At 40.1% G+C, this 23867-nt stretch overlaps 1 protein-coding gene across 1 annotated transcript in view; it reads left to right on the top strand.

The window, feature by feature from the left end:
- PDE8A (phosphodiesterase 8A) overlaps positions 1-23867 on the top strand; it is a 117764-nt gene that overhangs the window by 82249 nt on the left and 11648 nt on the right. Inside the window, exons 3-18 of the mRNA XM_054272466.1 lie at positions 1677-1867; positions 2994-3050; positions 4479-4536; positions 5928-6016; positions 6248-6326; positions 7949-8086; positions 12001-12089; positions 12670-12721; positions 12822-12864; positions 13767-13844; positions 14780-14850; positions 15355-15519; positions 17882-17930; positions 18206-18341; positions 20033-20231; positions 22952-23169. Of these exons, the coding sequence (XP_054128441.1) occupies positions 1677-1867; positions 2994-3050; positions 4479-4536; positions 5928-6016; positions 6248-6326; positions 7949-8086; positions 12001-12089; positions 12670-12721; positions 12822-12864; positions 13767-13844; positions 14780-14850; positions 15355-15519; positions 17882-17930; positions 18206-18341; positions 20033-20231; positions 22952-23169 (1712 nt within the window). The remainder of the gene's footprint in view (positions 1-1676; positions 1868-2993; positions 3051-4478; positions 4537-5927; positions 6017-6247; positions 6327-7948; positions 8087-12000; positions 12090-12669; positions 12722-12821; positions 12865-13766; positions 13845-14779; positions 14851-15354; positions 15520-17881; positions 17931-18205; positions 18342-20032; positions 20232-22951; positions 23170-23867) is intronic.

Below are 23867 nucleotides of genomic sequence, written 5' to 3'. Positions count from 1 at the left end.
GAATAGTCCTTGAGTATTTCTGCCACCTGTATTGTTTTTAGTGATTGTATCACTTTTGTACAGTCACAGACCACTCTGAAATGCTGCTGATTTATCCTGGTAATATATCTGGCAGGTGTGAGGGAAGGAGAAGGAAGGCAACATCACATTCTTGCCAGAGTCAGTCATACAACTCAGATGTCCTGTTTTCTGTGCTGTTGTTGAAATCCATTCTCCCCCTCTTAAGGAGTGTTATAGATTAACTTCACTAAACACAGCCCAAACTACGACATGTTTTTTGCAAACAGTTTTGCAGGTTGCTATAAAAGGAGCCTGAACTGAATGTGTGCAAAATCCTTCATTCTAACAAAAATATGCAGTACATGGGAATGTTAAGATTTACTGGTGTACATTTCACCAGCCTGGTCCAAAGTGTAGCAGCACTGGAGTTCCTAAAATCACACAGAAGATAAACAGCAGTGGGATGTGATGTGATGTGATGTGATGTGAGTCACACTTGCTTCACTTTGCCTGACCAAAACATATCTGAGTGTGGTTTGATTCAGCTTCTGAAAGATTGGTGTCTTGGGACAGCAGACCAAATGCTGGCTTAGGTACCCATCCCTCCCAACAGGCTGCATGTGCTGAGCCATCCCCAAAATCAGCACAGATCTATAGTCTGCCATGCTGTATTCTTTCAGGCAAGAGTAGTTTTCTTCTGCAAACATTATCCTGACACAAAGCACAATTGCATCAGTGAGGCTTCCTTAGCAGAGTTTGTTCATCTTCTTTGCTGTATTAAATCCTAGAACTGGAAATACATTTTAAAGGAATTGGGCCTTATCATACTTTTAGTCTATAGGCTCTCTGTTGATTTTGAAAAGGCTTAGAGAGATTAGTTACTGGCAATTACAAGGCAAGTTAGGGCAGAGCCAATAGTGGCTCCCAGGTCTGACCTCCAGTTCTGGATTTCAGCTATGATAATCTTCTTCTGTCATATAAATCCCATGGCAGGCTTTGTGTAGGAGTCACACAGGGACATACTCCATATACAGTGGTACTGATTATGAGTTTAGTCTGGCATGAGTTCCTTTTGACCAGCCTGTCCAGAGGTTCCAGAAACCCCACAGAGTGGGCAGCATCCACTACTTTGGGGGATTAGGATGAGATGGAAAGGAAAGCAGATTTTTTTGTCATGCCATTGAAGCAGCATTAAATACATAATCATCACATAAGATGAACTGTGGAGTTTTGTTGTTGTTGTTGGGTTTGGTTTGGGTTTTTTTTTTCCCTTTTCTGAAATATGATCCTGGCAAGAAAAATAAACCCCAAGAAAAGGGCTGCATGTGAGACAGTTTCAGATAAGTGGACTCACTGTCAGTTCATGTACACTCCCTCATGTACACTCAGGCATCTTGTCTCTTGATTGCCTGCGCTCTCTCTGTAGGTAATGACAAGAGAGGCAGTTCCAAAACTTGTTCTTCCCATGTGGATATGCCGTGGCTTGGGCAGACTGTTGCACACTCGAAACACCTCTGTATACAGACAACTATAAGAAAATCAGTGGTCTGTAGAAAGCAATTCTCTTAAAAACAATGGATTAAGCCTCAAAAGTGGCTTTAAAAGCCATATTTAGAAGAGGAAAAGGTCACAGAATCCCCTGTAAGTGTGAGGCTTGTTTGTGATGCCCCACCCAGGTACTTTTGGTGTTTGCTGAGGAGGACGAGCAGAGCAGCGGGTTCCGCTGGGCGTGTGACAAGGCTGGATTCCGCTGCAACCTTGCCAGGACACCCCAGTCTGCACTGGAATGTTTTCTAGATAAGCACCATGACATTATCATCATTGACCATAGGCATTCCAGATACTTTGATGCAGAAGCATTATGCAGGTAAGCACCGTTTCAGTGTAATTAGTGCTTAACAATATAGTTAACACAGCATCAGGTTTTTTGCTTTTATATGATGTTTTTATAAACTCTATAGAGCAGTGTTGTTTTTTTTTTTTTGGTTTTAGACAGGTGTGCACTGGCAGCATCAAATACTGTTACTTCAGTGTTTTACATCTGAGAGCAGCAGCATTTTTGGTTGTGTCCTAGGGTCTCTGAAGCTCCATCTGGCTTGGAGCCACAGTGTACAAGTTTGTTGCCATAGTGAGCTGCTGGATATTTTTTGTGTTTCATTTTGTTGTTTAGGGTTTTTTTTTCAAATACCTGGTTCCTTGTTTTCACACTAAATAAACTGTGAAGATAACATATGCCACCAAGCACCTGTATTAATTAATTCACTTCATTAATGTTCTAATTTTTTTGGAATGTCACTTCCTGTTGAATAACTCCCAGTGCTAACAGGCAATGTTTGGCGTGCACATTTCCATACCTACAACATTTGAAAGTACGTTATGAAGAGCAAAATTGCAAACAGATTCCAAAAGTAACTTTAGAAACTGCTGTGAAGTGTGAAAAAAGGAGGGAAGGATTTGAGTCTCTCTCCACAGAGCCTGGGCAGGCAGCAGTGCCTTGCTCCAGAGGCTTCACAGTGAAATCGCCCTGGGAACGTGAGCAGGGCTGTGGGTGGGTGCCAGGGTCACACTGTGTGCCCTGGGGACTGTGCTGGGCTGAGACACGTGGATGAGATCTTTGTCAGGCCAACACTAGGTAGCAGTGCTGTTCCCTGTGTTCCATTTTTACCAATCTGCCCCGGAATTCAGTAAAATGCACTTTAAATGAGTGAGGCCAAGCCCTTCAAACAAGTCCATTAAATGCTGTTTCAGAGAGGATATTTTTTGCTATTCCCCCACCGGGAGTACTTGAGTTGTAGATTAATCTATGTTCATGGAGTCTCAGATATCATTTATTCTCCTTTCTTAGCAGCAGGCTCAGGATTTGACATTTGTTTTGTTGTTAAATGATTTAAAAAAGATATTTTAAGAAAAGTGCTGTCTGAAGGTTCTATAAAGTCATGTTTTCTGAAATGTGAACTTAAAAAGAATTTAAATGGTTTGCTTTTTATTTGAAGGTCTATCAGAACAACAAAAGCCTCAGAAAACACAGTCATTATTTGTGTAGTACAAAGGTAAATACTCATCTCTTTCCTTTCCCCTGTGATCAAAACAGTGAATCTTACCATTGTAAAAGTTAACCTGGAAAACATTAACATTAAAAATCCTGAATTAGATCTTCCTACTGTGCTAATAATAATGTGCTGTACCATAGTTTTTACCATACTTGACCATAGGATTGGGACAGAAATTGTTTTTTTTTAATTTCTAGGTTTTTAACTCAAGAATCTCACTTGGAGTTTTGTTTTGGGTTCCTCCTCACACTCCCCCCATCACTGCAGGCTTTCAGAGCATGTTTCAAACAACTTCTGCAACATCCTGTACAAAACTCTCTTGCAGATCTGTGTTTTGAACCTTTCTTAATCTGCCTTTCAATATGAATAATCTCAATATTTCAATATTCTTTCAATATGAAAACCAGAGATCTGCTGAGTGTGAAAAGTGACATAGAACAATTGGATCAGTACAAAGTGTTATCTGACCACAGCAGTTTTAAAAGCAAAAGAGATTATGACATCTCAGTAAAGTACTGCATGGGTTATTTCCTTCTCCCTCCTTTGAAAACATTACCTGTAAAATAATGTAAAAGTAAAAAATAAAGAAATTCTGTGTATTTAATGAAATGAAATAAGTGGAAGATAATTTCCTCCAAGTTTAATTTGGGAATGGCCATTTCTCAGAACACATTAATTCTGACAAGCAGTTCTGAGTTGTTGAAATTTACCATTAAAAACACACTACCATCTCTACCAAAAAAAAAGGACCCTAATTAAACATTTCAAGATCCAAAACTTCCTGCATAAATCAAAGCCATTGTGCCATGTGCTAAACATGACCAGCTTCAATCTGCTTATTGACAGACCCTTCCCATAATGGCTTTTCTTCCTGATTCCAGCCATACATTCATGTATGTTGAAGGCTCTTTTAACAGTTACAGCCAGAGTATTCAGATACTTCATTTGGGAATGATGTGTCCCAAATGTGAATTACTAGAAGGCAGTGGGTAGGCAACACCAGAAAATCCATCTTCATTCAGGCACCTTGAGTTGCCCATCTAAGATTTGGTACATTCAGATAACAAGTAATTTCTTAAAACTTTGGCTGTGCAGACTTTCAGGTGCTGACTAATGCCAGCATAAACAACAAGGATCCAGTACAGAAAAAGTCCAATTATCTAGCTCAATAATTGGTTTCCTTGAAGCATTAGAGTTTTTTTGATGTAAGCAGCTCATTACATGCACAAGGGAAAATAACATTTTGGCTTATCCATGCCAAAGATGAAAGCTTATAAAAAATACAAAAATATGTTTTATTCCTATATCCTATAAGGATCTAGCAGTATTAGCCTCAGTGTGGCATCTGGGGTACAAGTAGATGAATGGATTGTGAAATTTGGTCTGAGTTAATTACAAAATCTCTGATTTATCCTCCTTGTTTCAAAGGCACCCTGATCGTGAGGAGTCATCCATCTTGCCCCTGATCTCTGCTGGCTTCACGAGGGTATGTGCTGTGCTCGGCTGCCTTGCTCTGGCATTTCAGAATTGTCATGCAAGAAGCTCTCCAGAAGTTTGGCTGCCAGTCACCATTTGTGTCAGTGATCCAACCTGTAGATTCTTTTTGTGCTGCTCGTTCTTCTGTGTCCCAATTCTGAGCGTTGACATGACACTCTTGGGGATGTAAGGAGTGGGACTGAGACTCCTCTACTTCAAGCATTTATTTCAGATTAAATACATGATCCTTCCCTTGAAAAGTTGACATTGACAAATTGATTAGTGGCAGAGTCAGAGAGCAGCTTGCAGTGAACAACAGAATGTGCTGTGGGAAATTTCTTCTGTCAAATGCCAATTCCCATTGTACACAGGCCTCACACACTGTCAAGTGCTATTAGCTATCATTTGGAGGCACCTGAGAAGAATTGCATTGAATCTGTTCCTTGGCAACTGTTCCAGCTGAGCAGGAAAGGTGCTAATTAGTGCATCAGTTAAATGGGCACCTTAGTGCCTTCAGCTGACACTAGAACAAGGTTGGGCCTGATTCACAGCACAATTCCAAATATTTGGTTGCGTGCTCTCCAGATTTTTGCTGTTCCATCACATTCCATTTGCACCCATCTGCTTATTCCTAGTATGGGCCTGATCCAGGAAATGCTACAGCCTGAAGATAATGGCATTTATATGAACAGAGTCATTCCAGAGGGCACATAAGTAATTCAACACAGGTTCTGAATTATTTATGGCTCAGAGCCTTGGAAATGGGGCTAATGGCAAAGCATAGAAAATTTTGTTTAGCAGCTTAGATTGTGGTGGCTTACCTGTGATAATCAGTTGTCCTGCCCAAAATATCCATGTCTGTGGGAGTTTAGTGTGAACAAAGATTTAACATTCAGGCTCATACCTGGTAAATATGAAATGGTTTTTAAAAAGTGAAAATACTGAGATCATTGAGATAAAAACCCCAAGGTCAATAAAGGTGTATTTCACAGAAAATTTTATTGTCATCTGTATAGACAATTTGGTATATTAGCAGTTGGAAACTCATAATAATTTCAAATTTTAACTACTTGAGACATAACAATTTTTTCATTGTTATTTTAAGAAAGCTAAAAGTAGATTTTAAAAAAATTACAGTGATCCTGCCGACAATCACAGAGAATAAACAGGTTGGTTGAACCTCATTGCCATGAGGATCTGTCACCTTTTCAAAATGCAGTAACTTGAAAAGTTTTGCTAGTACCAAAAAATAATCTTCTCCCATTGCTCTTGTCCCAGCATGTTCATTTTTGGCATATCTGCTCCTTTTCTGGTTCTTTAGCAAGCAAAAGAAATCAGAGCTTCAAATCCTCTCAGACAGGAATGTGTATTAATGAAATATTTCTAACCTTCTATTTGCAGAGATATGTAGAAAATTCTAGTAGAATGGCCTGTTACAATGAGTTGATTCAGCTGGAATTTGGACAGGTGCAGGCACAATTCAAGCTAAGGTAATTTTACCAAAATTATTATCAACAAAGAATTTTCAATTTTGCCAGATCTTTAATAGAGTATTTATTTTGATCTGCAATAGTTAATTATAGAATGTCAGTTACTTGAAGAAAATACATTAATTGTTAGACTGCAACATTATTCAGTATGGAGTTATAATATTTTATTTTCATATATAAGAAGAATAAAGTGAATAAAATTTTTGGATGCCTTTTTCTTTTTTTCTCCAGGGCATGTAATTCATTATTTACAGCATTGGAGAAAAGTCAAGAAGCCATTGAGATCACAAGTGAAGACCACGTAATACAGGTTTGTTCCAGTCATAACTACAGAAAAATTCCTCTGTGTTTTATTTTGTCTATGATTACACTTACTCTTTCTTACAGCACAAGAATCTAATCTAACTTAATGGTTCTAAAAGATTGAAGTGATTTTAGCTGTAGAGTAGAATTTTCTCCATTTAAAGTGTCTGGCATAAATCAAATAAATTCTAATGGAGATTGTTGTTTCTGAATGAATAAGAATTTACTCTCTTGTTTCTATTTTTTGTATTGACTCCTTATCTCTATTATTCATTGCTTCTCTGTATCAAGAATGAATGCAGCCACTGGCTTATGTGCACTCTTTTCCAAAAATATTTTATGTTAATTTGATGCTCTTTAAAATCTAATGGATGTTCTATTCAAATAATTGAACTTTTTTTTTTTCTAAAATCTGATACTGTTTGATGTATCAGAATTTTTGGGCCAGCTGTTTTTAAATGTAATCCTCCCTTAGAAATTTCTTCAAACAGGGAAAAGAAATTGTGCTTAGTTTTGCAGTTCTGAAAACCATCATCTTTTTAAAGGAGTTAGTTCCATCCCTAGCCATGAAGCAGTGACAAGTGATTTTATTATCAGTAAAGAGCTTGAGTCTAAGCCCCTGGGAATCATAACATGCATACAAATTGTACCTTCTTGAGCCAAATCTTGACAATGGCAACTTCATTGAAGGATGTGCCTCCTTCATCCCTTTTACAAAAATAACAGAACTCATCCTGAAGTTGTTTTAAATACATTTTTTTGCAGACCAAACATTGTCCCTCTGCTGACAGCCCCTGGGTTTGAGAGAAGTGACACTTGCAGGAGTCCTGCGGCTCCAGCAGGCACAGGGGGGAAAGGAAGGGATCCTTTGGGATGGACCTTTTAGAGGAGAAACATTAGATGTAGAGTGGCTCCTTTTCCTTTCTCTCACATGAAAACATTACAAGTTGTAAGTTTAATATTGTAAAATATTGTAAGTCTTTCAGAAGCTGCTGTGCCAGGACTGTGCCTGTACCTCAGCACTGAGAGGCCAGGAAGGGGTGGGCTCTGGGTACCAGTGTTCAGCTTTGTTGGCAAGGGCCAAAAACTGCAGTGAAATGCAACATTCACTTCAGGGAGAAACCTGCTTTGTTAAATCCCACTGCTTCCACTCTGCTTGGCTGGGCCTGGCCTGGACAGGAGGATAGGGATGGCTGGCCCTGACACAGAATAAGACGATGAATTTGCCAATAGATATGGATAATATTCCTATGGTATTCCAACATCCAGTTGGTGATTTTTAGGAACACTGAGGTAGGTTTGAGGTTTATTGGTTTGGGAACTGACAGAGCCAGTTTTTCAGGAATTTATGTTGTCTGTCTAAACTCTGTGGATATGTGATACTCAGCTGTTTGTGTAATTTCCCTCTCTTTGCTGACATGCACACACTCTGCACAACTGTTCTAGCATGGAAATTCCTGGTTTGCTTCACAAAGAAAAAATGTGAGCATCTCTCTCAGGAATAGTACATGCAGACATTTATTTCAGGCTGGGAAAGAGATCTCCTGGTTAAGCAAGCAAAACAAGGGATTCTCTTCTCTTAAGTATTCTGTTGAATGGGTATTTGTTTTTGTTTTTTTTATCTCACAGTACGTCAATCCTGCTTTTGAAACAATGATGGGCTATCAAATAGGTGAACTAATAGAAAAGGAATTAACAGAAGTGCCTATAAATGAAAAAAAAGCTGATTTCCTAGATACTATTAATTCCTGCATAAAGATAGGAAAGGTGAGTAATGGAATTGAATCACTTTTATTTGCTATCTGTATAAATTATTGTAGTCCAACAGTGAAATGCATTGTGACTTGCAGCTTCACAGACACACAGCATTTGCAACTTAAAACAAGAACAGGAAGTAAAAAATTTATCATTTTTAAGGGCTTCTTTCTCTTTTCTTGCTTGGTAGAGATACTTGTTTTACAAAAATAAGTGACTTGCTGTGTTTCTTTATAATTTATGCTGTTCATAGCAAATGGTGTGGGAGTACCGAAGAAAAATGAGATGGATGCACATGTTATCTGGTGCTATGTAAATGAGAAAAGTACCATATTGAAGAATTTCACCATGAAATGTGGAAGCTGATTTGCAAGTTCAGAATGTAAAAATACCAAGGAGACATTTGCAATATCACTTGGAAGTGACTGGCAGTGCCAGCTGCCAGTCTGTTTAATTCCCTAATGGCATGGGAGCTGTCTAATGGATTTCCATTAGAAGGGTTCACTGCTCAGAGATGAGCTGGTTCCTGATGACATTGAACATGACAGAGTGCCTTGCAGGAGCAGGTGATGGAGGCTGCACAAAGGGGTTTGGGAAGGGCTGTGTTGGACGATGCTCCATGGCCCAGGGTCAGGGGCACTGTCCTGGGAGGCAGCACAGCATTGGCACAGGGCAGGGGGGTGCCCAAGGGAGTCAGGGCACTCTGGATCTAAAAGCACAAACGCAGAGTTGTGGTGAGTCCTGCTCTGGGGGTCAGGGTGCTGGCACAGCCCCAGTGGCAAAAGCTGGGTGCAGATTCCAGGTGCATTTCAAGGAGATTGTGTCGCTCATCTCCACCAGTGTTGGCCTGTTGGAAGAGGTCCCAGACAGTAATTTGGATTATGGTGCTTCACCCTTCTGTTGCCTGACTGAAGTTATTTCAGTAAATGTGTGCAATACAAAACTGATGTTAGGAGGGAGTATTTATTAAGTTATAATTCAAATGCATTAGATGTGTCAGGCTTTAAATCCACACCATCAATTCTCAAGATATAAAGTGATAAATTTTTTTAATATTTTAGTGAGCTGATAAAAAATTCATTAATAATGGAAATATATTTTACTCTATGAGTGATAGAAATCTAAATCTAATTCATCTCCTTCCTTGTACTAATTTTACTCCTGACTGTGTGGCTTTAACAGTGAGTGCTAATGAAATGCTGCCTACTTAAACCTGTCTGTCTTAGCAGCCTAAGCTGTTTTAGGTGGATATATTCTGTTTGCAGGTGTTCTGTGTTTCCCTCTGGAACATTTTATAATATGTAATCTGTACAACCTTAAATTTATATGTTAAAATAAAAATGAATTGCCAATTAAATTATTACAGGAATCATTTGCAAGTAGAGGTTAACTGTGAGGAACAACCTTTAAAATACCTGAAGTTTTGAAATCATTTGTGTCAAGATATTACAGCATTTTCAGAGGTACCTGAGTTACCTGGATCATTCTGACATGGTCTGTGTGTAGTTTTCAGACTTGGGATTTCTTTATATCCTAAATTTAGAAGACTGCTTCTCACTACAATAGGCCATATTTTGGCTACAGCAAAGTAGATTAGTGTAGGTTATATCACATCAAAAAAGGAAACTCTTTGCTGCTGTGTTAATCTCCTGTCAACAGGTTTGACTTTTGTTTTGAACAAATATGGTGCTATACTAACCGAGTAATAAAAATAATAAGAAAGCAAGTGTTTTTATATTTGGAAAAATCTAAGCTGCATGAAATTTATCTTTAAATGGAATTTAGGAAGATGGACTCTTGCAGCATTTCACCTCTTGTGCTGACAAGCATAGTGCTGTGAGCAAGTTCAGTATAGTAAAACAAAGTTCATAGGTGTTAAACTCAAAACTTGGAATTTGGAAAGTACATAGGGATTCTTGGGTCAGGATGTTGTTTCTCTTAGCAAAAAACATAACTCTGAAAGTTAGTTTTTTGTTACTTCAGCTGCCTGTAATTTGCCAGAAGCCAATGTTATTGAAGTGTTCATCCATCCATGCTTGAGGAGTTAAAAAAAGAGTTGTACTTTTCTTCATTCTTCTGTTTCATGATTCAAATTGCTTCCATTAAGATGAAATGTGCAACTCTGACTAGAATTCCTGGTGCCTCTGATCTCTGCAGCCTGCTTTAGTTTTGCTTTTGCTGCAGTGAGATGAACACCTACTGATGAAGCAGACAAGCCATGCAATTCCTCTCCCCCTTTGGGAACTGTTGGCAAGGCCTTTGCAGAGGGGGTGGGAGAGCAATCCCACTCTGTGATAAAGGTCTGTGGCAGCACCTTCCCAGCTCAGCCTGCAGTTCTGTGGGACTGTGTCTATGGTGTTTTGATAAAGGTCTGTGGCAGCAGCTTCCCAGCTCAGCCTGCAGTTCTGTGGGACTGTGTCCATGGTGTTTATTTTGGTTTGCTCTGTTTTCTGCAAGCATTTGCTGAACTTTGCTGTGTGGTGCAGGAAGCCCCAGTGTAAAAGGGAGGCTGAGCTGGGGGGTTCCTCACTGTGGATAGAGGTAGAGGTGTGCCTTGCCTTCCCCATGGAGTTTGGGAGCTCAGCTCTGATGCCCTCTGTCAGGAATGGCACTCTGGGGTTTGCTCTTTGCTCTGGTTTGATCCCAGCATCCCCACAGCAGGAGCTGGCCATGGAGCTTGTGTGGCTCCAGTGCAGACACAACCATGGGCCTGAGTGACAGCACATCTTGGGAATAGCTCCTCTCTGCTGGATTGCTGACAGAGGCTCTGGGAGGGAGCATATGGTGTTCTTAAAATATGTTTAAGTGACATCCCTGGGAGAACTTCACCTACCAGCAGGAGTTTGGCTTGGACCTCCTGCTTCTCAGAATTGCACTGACCTTTTCCCTCACACATTTCCTGCCACAGTTTCACAGGTTTTAGAAATTCACAAGTTAAAAAATCGATCTGTTGCCTAAGAAGAACACATTAGTGAATAACCTGCCTTGAAAAGGATACGCTTTCAATGAGGGAATTATCCAATCTGTAGTTTATGACTTCACCCCTTTGTGCACATCCTGGGTTTATTACCTGGGTTAGAGATCAATTACTCATCTCTACCTCATCCTGGTTGTCAGGAAACTATTGATGTGCATACTTTTAATTATGAGAGCATTGAATTTTGTGGTGCTTGTTTTATCTTCATTTGTATTCCTCAAGCAGCTCACAGAAGGCATTATGCTCACTACACCGTTTGTTATTCACAGTTCTCTTCTCTGACAGATCCTCAGAAAAGCCTTTAATGTTTTTTTTTTTTCCTGTACAGCCTGTCACCATGCAGTTCTCTGTGGGCTGGAGTCTTTATTTGCTGGCTCCATCCACATAAATGTAAAACTATTCTCTCTGTACCTGTGTTCTGGCCAGCTTGACTGAGAAATCTGTCAGTCTCACATAAATAAATACATATTGTGTGCCTCATGAGGGTGTTTTCACATACATAAGATCTGATCTAGTTTGTTGAGCTCAACTGAAGTACAGCAATTGGCCTGAGCAGTTTGTGTTAAGTGAACATAGAAGATGGATTTAATTATTCATTAATCACTTGGTATTTAGTAAATGCCCAGCTCAAAATATGCATCTGTTAAAAAAGACCACCAACAGCTATTCTAGGATGGGGAAGAGAATGCAGCTAATTCCCACAGCTCCTGAGTTCAGCTGTTGCCATCACAGCATTCCCAGGCTGCTCCTCTGGAAGTTGTCCTGCGTTGGCAGCAGCACAGTCACCTGCAGGTTACTTACAGGGGAGAAATTTGAGGGTTTGAGCACAGTTTAACCAACCCTGCCTGGTTTTGTGTTGTGAGGCAGCTTTCAGTGAAAGAAGGTATGGAGCTACAGCTTCTCTTCATGTTTGATCTCAACTTCCTTCCACTTGAATTCTTTTTTTCAGGAATGGCAAGGAATGTACTATGCGAAAAAGAAAAATGGAGATAGCATACAACAAAATGTGAAGATACTACCTGTCATTGGACAGGGAGGGTAAGTGTGGAAGCTGAAGTCATGATTTGTGTCTGAATGAAGGCTCAGTTTAGAGTTCAGTTGCCTCCAGCAGATATTGGATTATCCTGCTGCTGAGTATAATGGAAGCTTATGCAAGGAAGGGAGCCTCAGACCTCTGTGCTTAATTGCTTGGGGCAAAATCAACTTTATATGTTGTGTGCAGTGAAAGTGAAATTCTAATTCTCCCCGAAAAGGAGCCAAAGATGCAGATGTGCTCATTTGTTACTCTGACTCTTCTAATTCCCCCTGAAGTGCAAGTGCATCCTCTGGTCTTTCTGTGCTTGGTGTTGGTGTCACCAGGACCTACATCCTGTGTCACTGAGCCCCTGTACTGTGTCCTGCCATGCTCACTCTCCTGTGCTCCTTCCGTGGCTCTTGCCAAGGATTGTGATGGGATGAGGTCACTGTGGGCTTTGATCATGGGCAAGATTCAAGCATGTCCAGACTTTTATCCAGCTTCCACCTGGTCCCCAAATTGAGCCTTTGGAGCAGCCAGGTGTCAGCAATGAATTAGAGCTGAGGTTTGGATGGGAATTAACTCACTGTTTTTTGCCTGCAGAAAGATTAGACACTATGTGTCAATTAGTAGACTGTGCAATGACAACAATAAGGTAAGTGAAAACAGTGCTATGCTCACTTTAGTTTGAGCCCTAAGTATAACAAAATAATGGCAGAGTTCTGACTAACTGGATTTCTCATACTGAATTGTAGGTGGAGAAGACATGTGAATGTATTCAGGCTGAATCTCAGACAGGTAAGACATGTCTCTTGTGTCCCAAGAACTGGATAACATACCTGGGGGGAGAATAAAGGCCATTTTAGTGATTTGACTGAAAAAACAGTTTCACAGAACAGTCCTGCTTACCTAGTGATAAGCTGGGAATCCGACTCAAAAGGCAGGAAAGTAAATACAAGACCCGCTCTATGTTCCTCACTTTAGAGGTGACACAAAGCAGCCCACCTCTGAAAATGCTGTCACAGGGCCCCAAGTTGGTGTCCTGGTGTTGCTGGATTCAGTGCCATAATTCAGCTGTGGGTGGTGGATCCCTGTGATGGAATTAGAAATGAGAAGGATGCTGTCATGTCATCCTGTTGCTGTGGCTGCTCTGTAGCACATGGAACCTGTGTCTGCATTGGCTTGAGCTGCATGTGGGTGGGAATGAGGATGACCAGCACTGTCATTCACCCTCATCCCACATTTCAGCACTTCAGTTAGGACATCCTTGGCATCCCTGCTGTTAACTGTAGTCTTAGCACAGGCTGAACCTTGGAGTCCCTAAGGAAGCTGGGATTCACTGCCCCCTTGCTGGCCTGTGCTCTGCTGGGCCCACCTGGTGGCAGTGGTTCCTTGTGTGAGCTCAGTTGTGCTGCACGAGTTGTGTTCACAACTGCAGTTGTGTCACAGTGGTGAGAGGGGAGCTCTTCTCTCCACACTTTGCTTCTGCACAGACATTTAGGCATGTTCTGCCTGAGAGCTTGGCTGGGCTCAGGACAGTGTGAGAGGGCAAGAGCTTTAAAAGGCACTTTGATCAGCTCTCATCTGCTGAAGCATTGAGGTCAGTGTCAGCTGCTGCCAGGCTTTTCTGAGCTCCAGTTGCTTTAACATACATCTTAGGCAAAACTTTGTGTCATTATGCAATATCATTTTCTTCACAGACACTCAGACTTGCAGACACAAAGACATGAGGAAAGGATCCCTGGATGTCAGATCCACAACATCTCGTGGGAGTGATGGTATGTGAAACAGCTCATCTGTTGGGTCTGGCTGAGTTGGAGTTGTCATGCAAACCCAATACACAAATTATTGCCTTTCTTACCTCTTCCCTTGATAGAGACATGAAGATTTATTTTCTTAATTTTTTTTTCTATCACTGTGTTGTATTTTTGCTCTTTTAGATCACCCCAAACTTGATAGATGAGTCACATACTCAAAACTGTTGCTGACACTTAGATGCTTTTGTTAAATCATCTCTCATCACAGTCTAGGCAGCAAACACTAGTGAAGCATGTCTGTGCCAGTGAGAATAGTCATGTTCCAGTACAGCAAAAATAGCATTGACTCTTCTTCTTAAGAACTGCTCAGCACAATAAGTAATAGAGATGTCTGCATTTCATAGGTAGCACAATATCCAGAAAAATCTCATCTTGGCCTTTTCTGTGCAGAACCAAAATTGCTAACCAGTATAAAACATTTGTTTTTACATTTCCAATGTAATAGGCCAAAACCTCTGCTGCTTTTATTTGGCATAGGTACCCACTTCAAAAAAGCTTCAGTGATTTCCCTCAGCTTGGAAGCTGACTCATTATGACTTGTCCTATTGCATCAGGCAGCAAGAGTAGATACATCCTGTAATAATCTGAATTCAGTAGTTACCTACCTGTGCCTGCCAGTTTGTACACCCACATCTGTCTAGTCCTTTAACTGAGTTTATAACTGAATATTTAAAATAATAAAGCAAAGCCACGATTTTGCCAGGCCACTTACCTCTACTCAGGGACATCAGTGGTTCAGCCAGCGTCTCTTTGCAGTCGTGCATTCTGCAGTAGATTGCCTCTGAAAGGCTCAGCAGGGTAAGCAGTGCAGGAAGGGCCTCAGGAGTTCCTGACTGATCCTGCCATGAGCCTTGTCTGTGCAGCCAGGGTACAAATTCTGCTCTGTTTTGCCACAGGCAGCTCCCAGCGGCGCCGCTCCTCCATGGCCAGGGTCCATTCCATGACTATCGAGGCACCCATCACCAAGGTAATGTCCCAGCTCTGCTCTGCTGCACCACCCTCCCACTGCTGTGGCTCCCAAAAGGCAGACACTCTGAACAAAAATCCCCGCACCTGCTTGGTGGAGTGTCATCCATGGAGTCAGCCTTCACACGATCCTGTTTAAGAAGGAGGGACTGGAGTTCCTCCTTCTTACGTTAAACTTATTGTCAACTGCTTTCTGAAACCATTCAAAGATTTGTCAAAAACCAGCTCTTTAACAAAGGGAGAAAGTTGCATTAAATCCATTCAGAGACATTTTGAGTGCCTTGGAGGGGAAAATCATTAATAAGATCGCTGTCCTTAAGGCCAATATCTTATTTTCAGAGTCAGTAGCAAACATCAGCGTTTCAGTAACATCCCTTTCATTTTGGTTTTCCCCATGCAGATTAAGATTTTATGTCTTGTTATTTTCCTGAGGTTTTCATAGTAATTAATGAGTGTCTCTGTTTTTAAAATATCAAAGTTCACAATATTTCTGATGCTACATTAGGTAATAAACATCATCAATGCTGCACAAGAGAGCAGTCCCTTGCCAGTTGCAGAAGCTTTAGACCGGGCTTTGGAGATTTTAAGAACCACTGAATTGTACTCTCCACAACTGGGGACAAAAGATGAGGATCCACACACAAGTGACCTTGTTGGAGGGTTAATGACAGTAAGTATTTACTGCCACAAACAGCTCTTGATTAATGTTCACTGCCTGATTTTCCCAGTTACTTGATCTTTATCATCTGCCATGTGCTCTGCCTCTACAACGCCAAATTTTCAGGAAAAACTCCACATATCTTTTTGTGGACTTTCTCCCCCTACTTGAATAATGTCGCTCTGAAAATAGGAAGAAAATTGACCAGCCCCTTTAAAACATTAGTTTAGCTAAAACTAGAAAGTAAAACCAAATTTTTTTTCAATGTGATTCATTTGAGTAAGGTATAGATGGGAGAGGAAGAAAGAAAGAGGACCAGATATTTTTAAAAATTTATTAATGAGGATTAGAATGACGTGGTTTTGGGGGGCTTTTCAATCTACCAAAGACTGTTTTCAAAAGAATGCAAAATACATATTTTTGTTGCTGTTTCTTGGATTATATTTGTACCTGTAGCATAGTATCCAAAGTTGAACAAAGGGCACATAGTGAAGCAAGAACTGAACCCAAACCTTCAGAGCCTGGAGTCTGACCCCTCTGGTGGTGACAGATGAGTTTAGATGAATGTTACCTGTGCCCTAAGGATATGTGCTCTCATCAGTCTGTAGGTTGCATGTGAAAGGCTATGTCAGGACAAAAATTTACAGTGTGTTGGATGAAAAAAGGCTCACAAAATGTGAGCTTTTCAGAGATGTCTCTGGCTATTATAATTTCATGTTGGAACTATCAGGACATCTTTCCAGTATCTATCTTCAAATAGTTTATGTGTATTTTTGCTTTTAAAAATACCACAGCAAATACCTAATCAGGAGAAGCATGTTGGAGACTCCAAGAATTCCAGGAGAAGACCTGAATGGTTCATACTGGGTTGTATTTACTAACTGAGTAGACAAAATTTATTGTTACCTTAACTACAAAAATATAGGAAGAACATTGATATATATAATCATTAGTCTTGAAGTGAATCTTTTCTCTTGAAGTGAATCTTTTCTCCTGCTGAATAAATAAGAGTCCATAATCCCGACTGGTTTCTTCTTTTTGTGGATTGTTGTATTTGGTCCATGAACATGAAGATAACAATATTGCAAAATATAAAATCTTTACTAAAAATAAGCCCAAGGCTTTTTTATGGAGCAATAAGAAAAGCTGAGAAAATTAATTTCAGAGCATATGGCATGGTATGAGTTTTAAAGTTATTGGAGAGAAACCTTTTTCCATCAAAGAGCTTGCTGAAAACAAATTATATTGTTCCATTTGCGTTCAGAAGTTACATCTGAGAAGGAAACAAGTAATATGTTATTGGATTTGAACTCTCAAGCAGGAAGGGCATTTGGAGTTTAAAGATAGATTTACCAGATACAATTACACCTGCTATTTCAACTCTTAAAAAGTAATCTTTGATTCTAAATGATAGGCAGCATCTGGTGACCTAAATATTTGTGTCATAGCAGTTCTATTGAACAGCCACTGTTCCCTTTCCTTTTAAATCACAAAACTCCAGACTCACTTACTTACAAATGTGAAAATAAGAATTAGATATAACAGCTCTTTTAAGAGTGGATATTGCATGTCAGATACAGGATCCACATTTACTTCAGCTGTAATTGGTGTGAATAACATTTTTAATAAGATGCATTCAGAAATATTTTTTTAAACACTATTTTTTTACATCATGGGCTAAACATGAGCCAACAGCTGTAACCTCAAAAGAGCAAGCAGGATTTGGGCCATAGCATTTAGAATTATAAAACGAAAAGTAAATATTAAATACATAAGTCTGTTAGTTTTAATCCATCATCTCAGTGTTCACGTCTAGGCACCATGCCAGAATTAAGCCTAGGAGGCACGGAACTGAAGAACAAACAAGTTCACATTCTGTGTGAAAGGAAGCCTCAGAGTAATTTGTTCCTGAGATTCTCCTGAGATTCTGATGCTGCTGAGGTGACTGGATGTGCCAGCCCCAGGGCAGGGGAGCAGGGCAATGTCTCCATGCACTCCCTCCCACCTTTGCTCCTGGCTGGCAGCGTGTGGACACGCCGTGTCTGCTCTGGGGCACAGACCCACAGCTGGTGTGCACATTGGCCAGGCAGAGACAGATGTGAGGCTGCAATTCCAGACCTCTATCTGCACCTGAGGAACCTGAGTTTTTACCTGCCTGAGTCCATATTGTATTCTCCAGCCTGCAGTTCCTCCTCTGTTACGAGCTCTGTGTAAAGCGGGTGAATCTGAGCAGCACAAATAAGGGAGAGGCAGCTCTGATGATTCTGACAGGCTGCAGTCAGGCTTCCCTGAAGTTGTGCTACTGCTTGGTGTCATCATCTCCTAGACCTATTGTTCAATACCCTCCATTTACCTTGCAACTTTCATTTAACAGGATGGTTTACGAAGATTATCAGGGAACGAATACATATTGTCAGCAAAACGTAAGTTTTAATTTGGCAGCTAATTTAATTTGAGATACTAAAACATGTTCAGAAATTTAAGAAACAGGGGAAATGTGATTAGATGTCCTTTTTAATGAGTTGGTTTTTTTTTTGTATGGGGTTTTTTATCTGTAAGCATTTTTCTGCAGCATTACTGAGCTCTCTTCTACAGAAGAGAAACCATGGTCATTCAGTAAAATTGTATCTCACTATTAAATATACTACTTAATATACTGATAATAAATACATATAGTAATAACTGTATTCCTCAAAAGAAACTCATCAGGTTGCTGGCAGTCTGAGCTCTCCAATCTCCCTCAATGACATACCCCCACGGATAACAGAGGCAATGGAAAATGAGGAACAGTGGGATTTTGATATCTTTGAACTTGAGGCTGCCACCCATAAAAGGTCAGTAAATGCAAGAGCTCATAAACTGCAGTTGCTGAAAATTGACTTAAATGTCGTCTTCTAATCAGATCCTTAAGTTCTCTACCTGTGCTTTTACAACTGAATTAATTTTATTTTCAATGTCAGATGTTTGAAATTTTCTCATTTCTGGCTATGTATGCATCTTAAATAGCTTCTGTTTCATCATGCACTATTTCCTTCAAATTCCCCAGTGGATAAAAGTGAAGATTATATATCTTTGGTATGGTATAATGACAATATAGCATAATTTTTAAAGTCTTCCTTTATTCAGGAATAGAAAAGTTATACAAATCAAATTATTTTCTTGTGGGGATTCAGATTCCTATTACGGCAAACTACACACAGAATCCACATGCTGGTCTTGATTTGATCAGTTAATACAGATGAAGTTTTATTTTCTTTCCATTTGATTGGAAAGGTTTTATTCCTGAATAGCTTTTCAGCAGAACTCCCATTACCTTTCTCTGGGATTAGAGGAAGGTCTTTATTCTAAAATCTTGGCAGGTTACATTTTATGTATAAGCTTAACTGAAAACATTTACTGATAAAAAGCAGGGTATACCAATTTCCATCACAGAAGTTTTCAAAAGCAGATCAGCAGTTTTGATAGACTGTACTTCATTAGTAGCAAAGGCTCCCCCTAAGACTGTAAATTGTTCTTTCTGTTTAAAGCCTTGGTTTTATTTTCTCATGCTTATAAAAAGTTCCCCTTTTGGGTCTAGTTTCACATATCATGCTTTGTCTTAGGTAAAAGCTTTTGTGAGACACCAATTTGCAGGCCAGATCATGCAATTAATTGACTGTCTTAAACTTTTGTCAAAATCCCAGATCTGTGAGAGCTTTGAAAGTTATTCAAAACCAAAGTCTAAGAAAGATGTCAGGCACTTAGTTAACGAATATGCAGTTCATTATTAGGCTGTGGCTTTATGAGCCAAAGAGGTGCAAAACCACCTAGGGTTTTATTCTTCTTTAAAATTATTTTATTTTAAATGAAGGGGTTTACATCCACTTGCTTTAGGTTTTATTTCTTTGATGCATTTTGATCTCTAATGAAGTAATAGAGATAAGTAATTAAAAAGAAAGATGTAAAAGTACAGTCGGTGTGATTTACAGCATTTAATGGGTACATTGCAGTAACTTAATTAATTATCCCAGCCAGCATGCATGAGATCACCAGGTAGGTTTCTCTGTTCTCACTGATGTAGAGAGACCACAGAGGGACAAAGGAGGTACTTTGTTGCCTGTACTCTTATTAAAGGCAGTGTAATTATGATTGCTTCCTACTGTGTTTAAATGACAGCAGTTCATTTGTTAAGATAAGTAAAGTGATTTTCAATGACTCACAAGTACGAATATATTACTAGTATTGCCTTAAGTCCAAGCAGACATATGGTAATAAAGCCAGGATAATTAATTGAATTTTAGTGCATTACAGTTCCCTGACAGAGAAACCTGGAGACACCTTTGTCTGACACTGGAGGGATTAAAGGGAATTGGACTTTATGTATGTTACAATTCCAGTATATGACACAGTAATTCTCTAACAAGTCCTTACACATCATTACATATATCATTAGCTAAAAATGCTGTGTGGATTCACGCTGTTGATGCTATATAATATTCTTTCAGCTGCATTCATTTTAAAACTTTCTGTTTATTTTTTTCCACAGGCCTTTGGTTTATCTGGGTCTCAAAATATTTGCTCGCTTTGGAATCTGTGAATTCCTAAACTGTTCAGAATCCACTCTGAGGTCATGGTTACAAGTTATTGAGGCTAACTACCATTCCTCCAACTCCTACCACAATTCCACTCATTCAGCAGATGTACTACATGCTACTGCTTACTTCTTGTCTAAAGAGAGAGTAAAGGTGAGTCCACATCTATGTGAAACAATGTAGATGGGGAATACAGATGCAATCAAAGATCTCTCAGAAACAGATTCAAAAGCCAAATGTCTGCCCAGTGCCAACCAGTTTGGTAACTCTGAGGTCAAAAAACCTGAGCTTTGTGTGAATTCTAGGATCTCTCTGACAGTATATGTAGAAGGATGGCTACTAATATTACAGAATTGAACAGTTCTTGATAGGAGAATAAGAAAACCTTATTTTCAAGTAAAACTTCTTCATGTAATTAAACCTTCTCAGATAGGTGAGGTAATAACATAATTATTTTTGTGCTGGCACATGCCAGATACAGATTTAATGTAGTAAATTACCATCTCTTATGTCTTGTGATGGTCATTTTGCAAAAGATTCCCAGGACAATATAGGTCATAAGTAGGCTGTGTCACCCACTGGAGAAGATGCCTTGAGGCTCATAGAGACTGCACTGCAGGAAAGTATTGAAAAAAATTACTTGTCACTACCATAACACCCACTGGGGTATTAGAACCATGAAAACCAGAATAAATCACAGAGACTTTTGCTCTCACACACCCAGACTGGAGCAGGGGAATAAAGCAGTGCTTGGTGTGTGTGCAGTAGAGTGGTGGGACATGTCTGAGTCACAGTTCTGGGTACAAGTTCTGAACTGGTCTGCCTAAGGATAGCACCAGTGATGGGCACCTGGCTGAGAAATTTGTGACTGTAAACAAGCTTCTGACAGCTCATTAAACTGTAGTAATTCTGTTAACTTGGAGCTGCAGCTCATTAGTGTGCTCTCCAGAGGCTGATTTACAAATACTGTATGCCTAGTGGGGCTAGAACGTCACTGGATTTTTTCAGCCCCTGATTTGCCAGAGGTTTAGCTGGTCTTCCCAAGAATATCTATGAAAAACAGAAAAGATCTGGATCCATTTCAATGCCACAGAAGCATGACTGCCTCCTCTTTTTCCAGAATGTTATTTCCATTCCTCTGTAGGCATAGGAAGAGAAAAAAATGTTGCAGCAACAGAAGGAGCAGAATCAAAGTTCAGAATTCTCTCTTCATCTTTTCAAAGTTATAGCCCAGCTGCTTTAGTGTTGCACAGAGTTCAACTTAGTCTAAACACACAAAGCCCAATTCTGCCACTGAAATTCATGCTGAGAATATTTTTTTTGGTAACTTGAACTCAATTCAACTTGCCTAGGAAGATTTTCTGGCTTCGAAATTGCAACCATATTCTCAAAACCGTTTTCTGAGAAAAAACGCTTTCATGGGAGTTAAGATAACAAAGTTAGAATCCTTGCCTTGATGTTGGGTGTAAAAGTGCTGTAAATCCCTGTGAAATAAGTCAGGTAGACTCCTCCAGGCCAGGTATTCTCGTGTTTCTGGCCATTTCCCATCTGCACAGGTCTTTCTCAGCCAGATGAATGCTGCTCAGTGTGTCCCTCTGAGGAAGTCCCTCTCTCAAATCCCCCTCTCTGAACTTTATACCACAAAAATAGAATCCCATGAGCAGCAGCTGAAAGAAAGAAGGAAGAAGTTAACACACAGCAGAGAGTATTTCAGACAATGCTAACTATGAACTAGAGCAGAAATAATTATTTGCCTACTCTTGTTCTCCATGAGATTCTCTTAGTCCTCAATGAATAATATCCCTGCTCCTGCCAAGTCAGGTCATTGCATAATTTCAGGAGGTGTGAAGAAGGGTAGGGTTTGTCTTTTCACCTACCAAGTGTAACTATTCTGAATGGTAGTAGTGGGCCCACAGAGAATTTGGACCTCAAATAAAAGCAAATTGGAATGAAAATTATCTGCTCTGCTCCCAGATTCAAATGGGAATATTTCTGCTCTTGTGTCTCTTTCATTTTATTAAAATTTTTAATGTAATTGTTTTGTATCTGATCCTTCACAAATGCCAGTATAAACACAGCACAAAGGCTGGTTTCCAAATGTATACAAAATATTTCTGAGATGCTTAGTTCTTGTTCTCCTTTATGCTATTAATAAAGTATTAGCACTTAAGTGTAAAATCTTAAGAGTCAAATAGGTTTGTACTTCATGACAGGGTAGATAAAAATAGGCATAAAGCAATGCCCATTGCAAGGAGACATAAAGCTTGGAGTGCAGCATGCTACCAGAATCAGAATGTGACACAGAAAGTACAGAACATGTGTCATGTAATTTATCCATGGATACAAAACATTGAATATTCTCCATAGAATATGCATTAGCTGTAACCCAGGGCAGTGTTATTAAAGAACTGGATGTATGGATAACATTCCTTTCAAACTGTAAACCTAGCCAGCACGTCAGTGGAACATGATTAGGACACATTAAATTGCCAAAGGAAATTAAGGGGTGTTAATAGAATAATTTTTAGCAGTATTGGTCTTTTTTCCAAGCCAAATACCTTAACTCCAAGTGCAGGTGGTTTCAGTGTTGCTAGAAAACACAAACTAATTTATTACTTTACATTTGTTTAATTTGATGTGCTGTGGCAAAGGTGTGGTTAAGGCAAAATTTAAGGGGTACAAAATGGCCAAAAACGTCACGCAATGTTCAGTGAAGCTTATAATGAATTTTCCATTGCTCTGTGTAGAACATCTGACCCTTGCTGATCTCCAGAGTTTTGGCTTTTATTCCTCAGTGACTTGGCTTAATCTTATGGACATAATAGGGTTCCTAATGAGTCTGCCAGGAAAACTAAGCACTCTTCTATTTTCAGCAAACCCTGGATCCGATTGACGAGGTTGCCGCGCTCATTGCTGCCACAGTGCACGATGTGGATCACCCAGGAAGGACAAACTCCTTCCTGTGCAACGCTGGCAGCGAGCTCGCCATTCTCTACAACGACACGGCCGTGCTGGAGAGCCACCACGCTGCCCTGGCTTTCCAGCTCACCACCCGGGATGGAAAATGCAACATCTTCAAAAACATGGAGAGGTAATTCTGACCCCCAGGGTCCTTGTCTGTCCACCTGCATCTCTCACTTCCTTCTATGTACCATAAGGCAAACAAGCATCCTAGAGGAGGGCACTGCCTGGTGGAGAACTGTCCATGGCCCTTGAGAAATTTGCTTCTAAAAGAGTAGAATGCTTCTGTCTCTCCTGCAAAAACCTCTGAGTAAATCCCCACAGTCAGTTTCTCCATCAAAAGGCAGACCCTATCTAAGGAATTTAGTGTAAATCTTAATGTGAGCAAGTCTAGAAGAGTTGTTTTGTGTCACTGAATGTAGAGAACAAGCTATGGCTGGGTGGGTAGAGAACAAGGAGAGAGAGAGCCACAGAGCAGCGTGAAGGATAATGAAGGAGCTGTTGCCCTTGCAGCCTCAGAGAAGCATTCAGGGCAAGGATGTGATCATTGCCTTGGTTCTCTCAAGATACAACAGAAAAATATTGCTGACAACTTGCCTGGGGAGTGAGCCACAGCTGGGTGTCTGTGCTAAAAGCCTTGGGAACATGCAGGTGTGGCATGTCCTAGCTGCCTCCTAAGCAGCTGGTGCCTCTGCTTCTGCCCAGGTACTGTTTCTCCTAGAGATCCAGTCATGCTTGGAGCACATATGTCCCTACACACCTACATCTAACAGAGACACAGCCGCCCCAGCCTTTATTGCTGTTCTTTGTTCCCCTAGCACCTCTCTC

The sequence above is a fragment of the Melozone crissalis genome, unplaced genomic scaffold (genome assembly GCF_028551555.1).
Source record: "Melozone crissalis strain CALT ecotype California unplaced genomic scaffold, PUWL_Pcris_2 ptg000014l_1, whole genome shotgun sequence".
NCBI lineage: Eukaryota > Metazoa > Chordata > Aves > Passeriformes > Passerellidae > Melozone > Melozone crissalis.
This window is presented reverse-complemented; position numbering and strand designations above follow the sequence as displayed.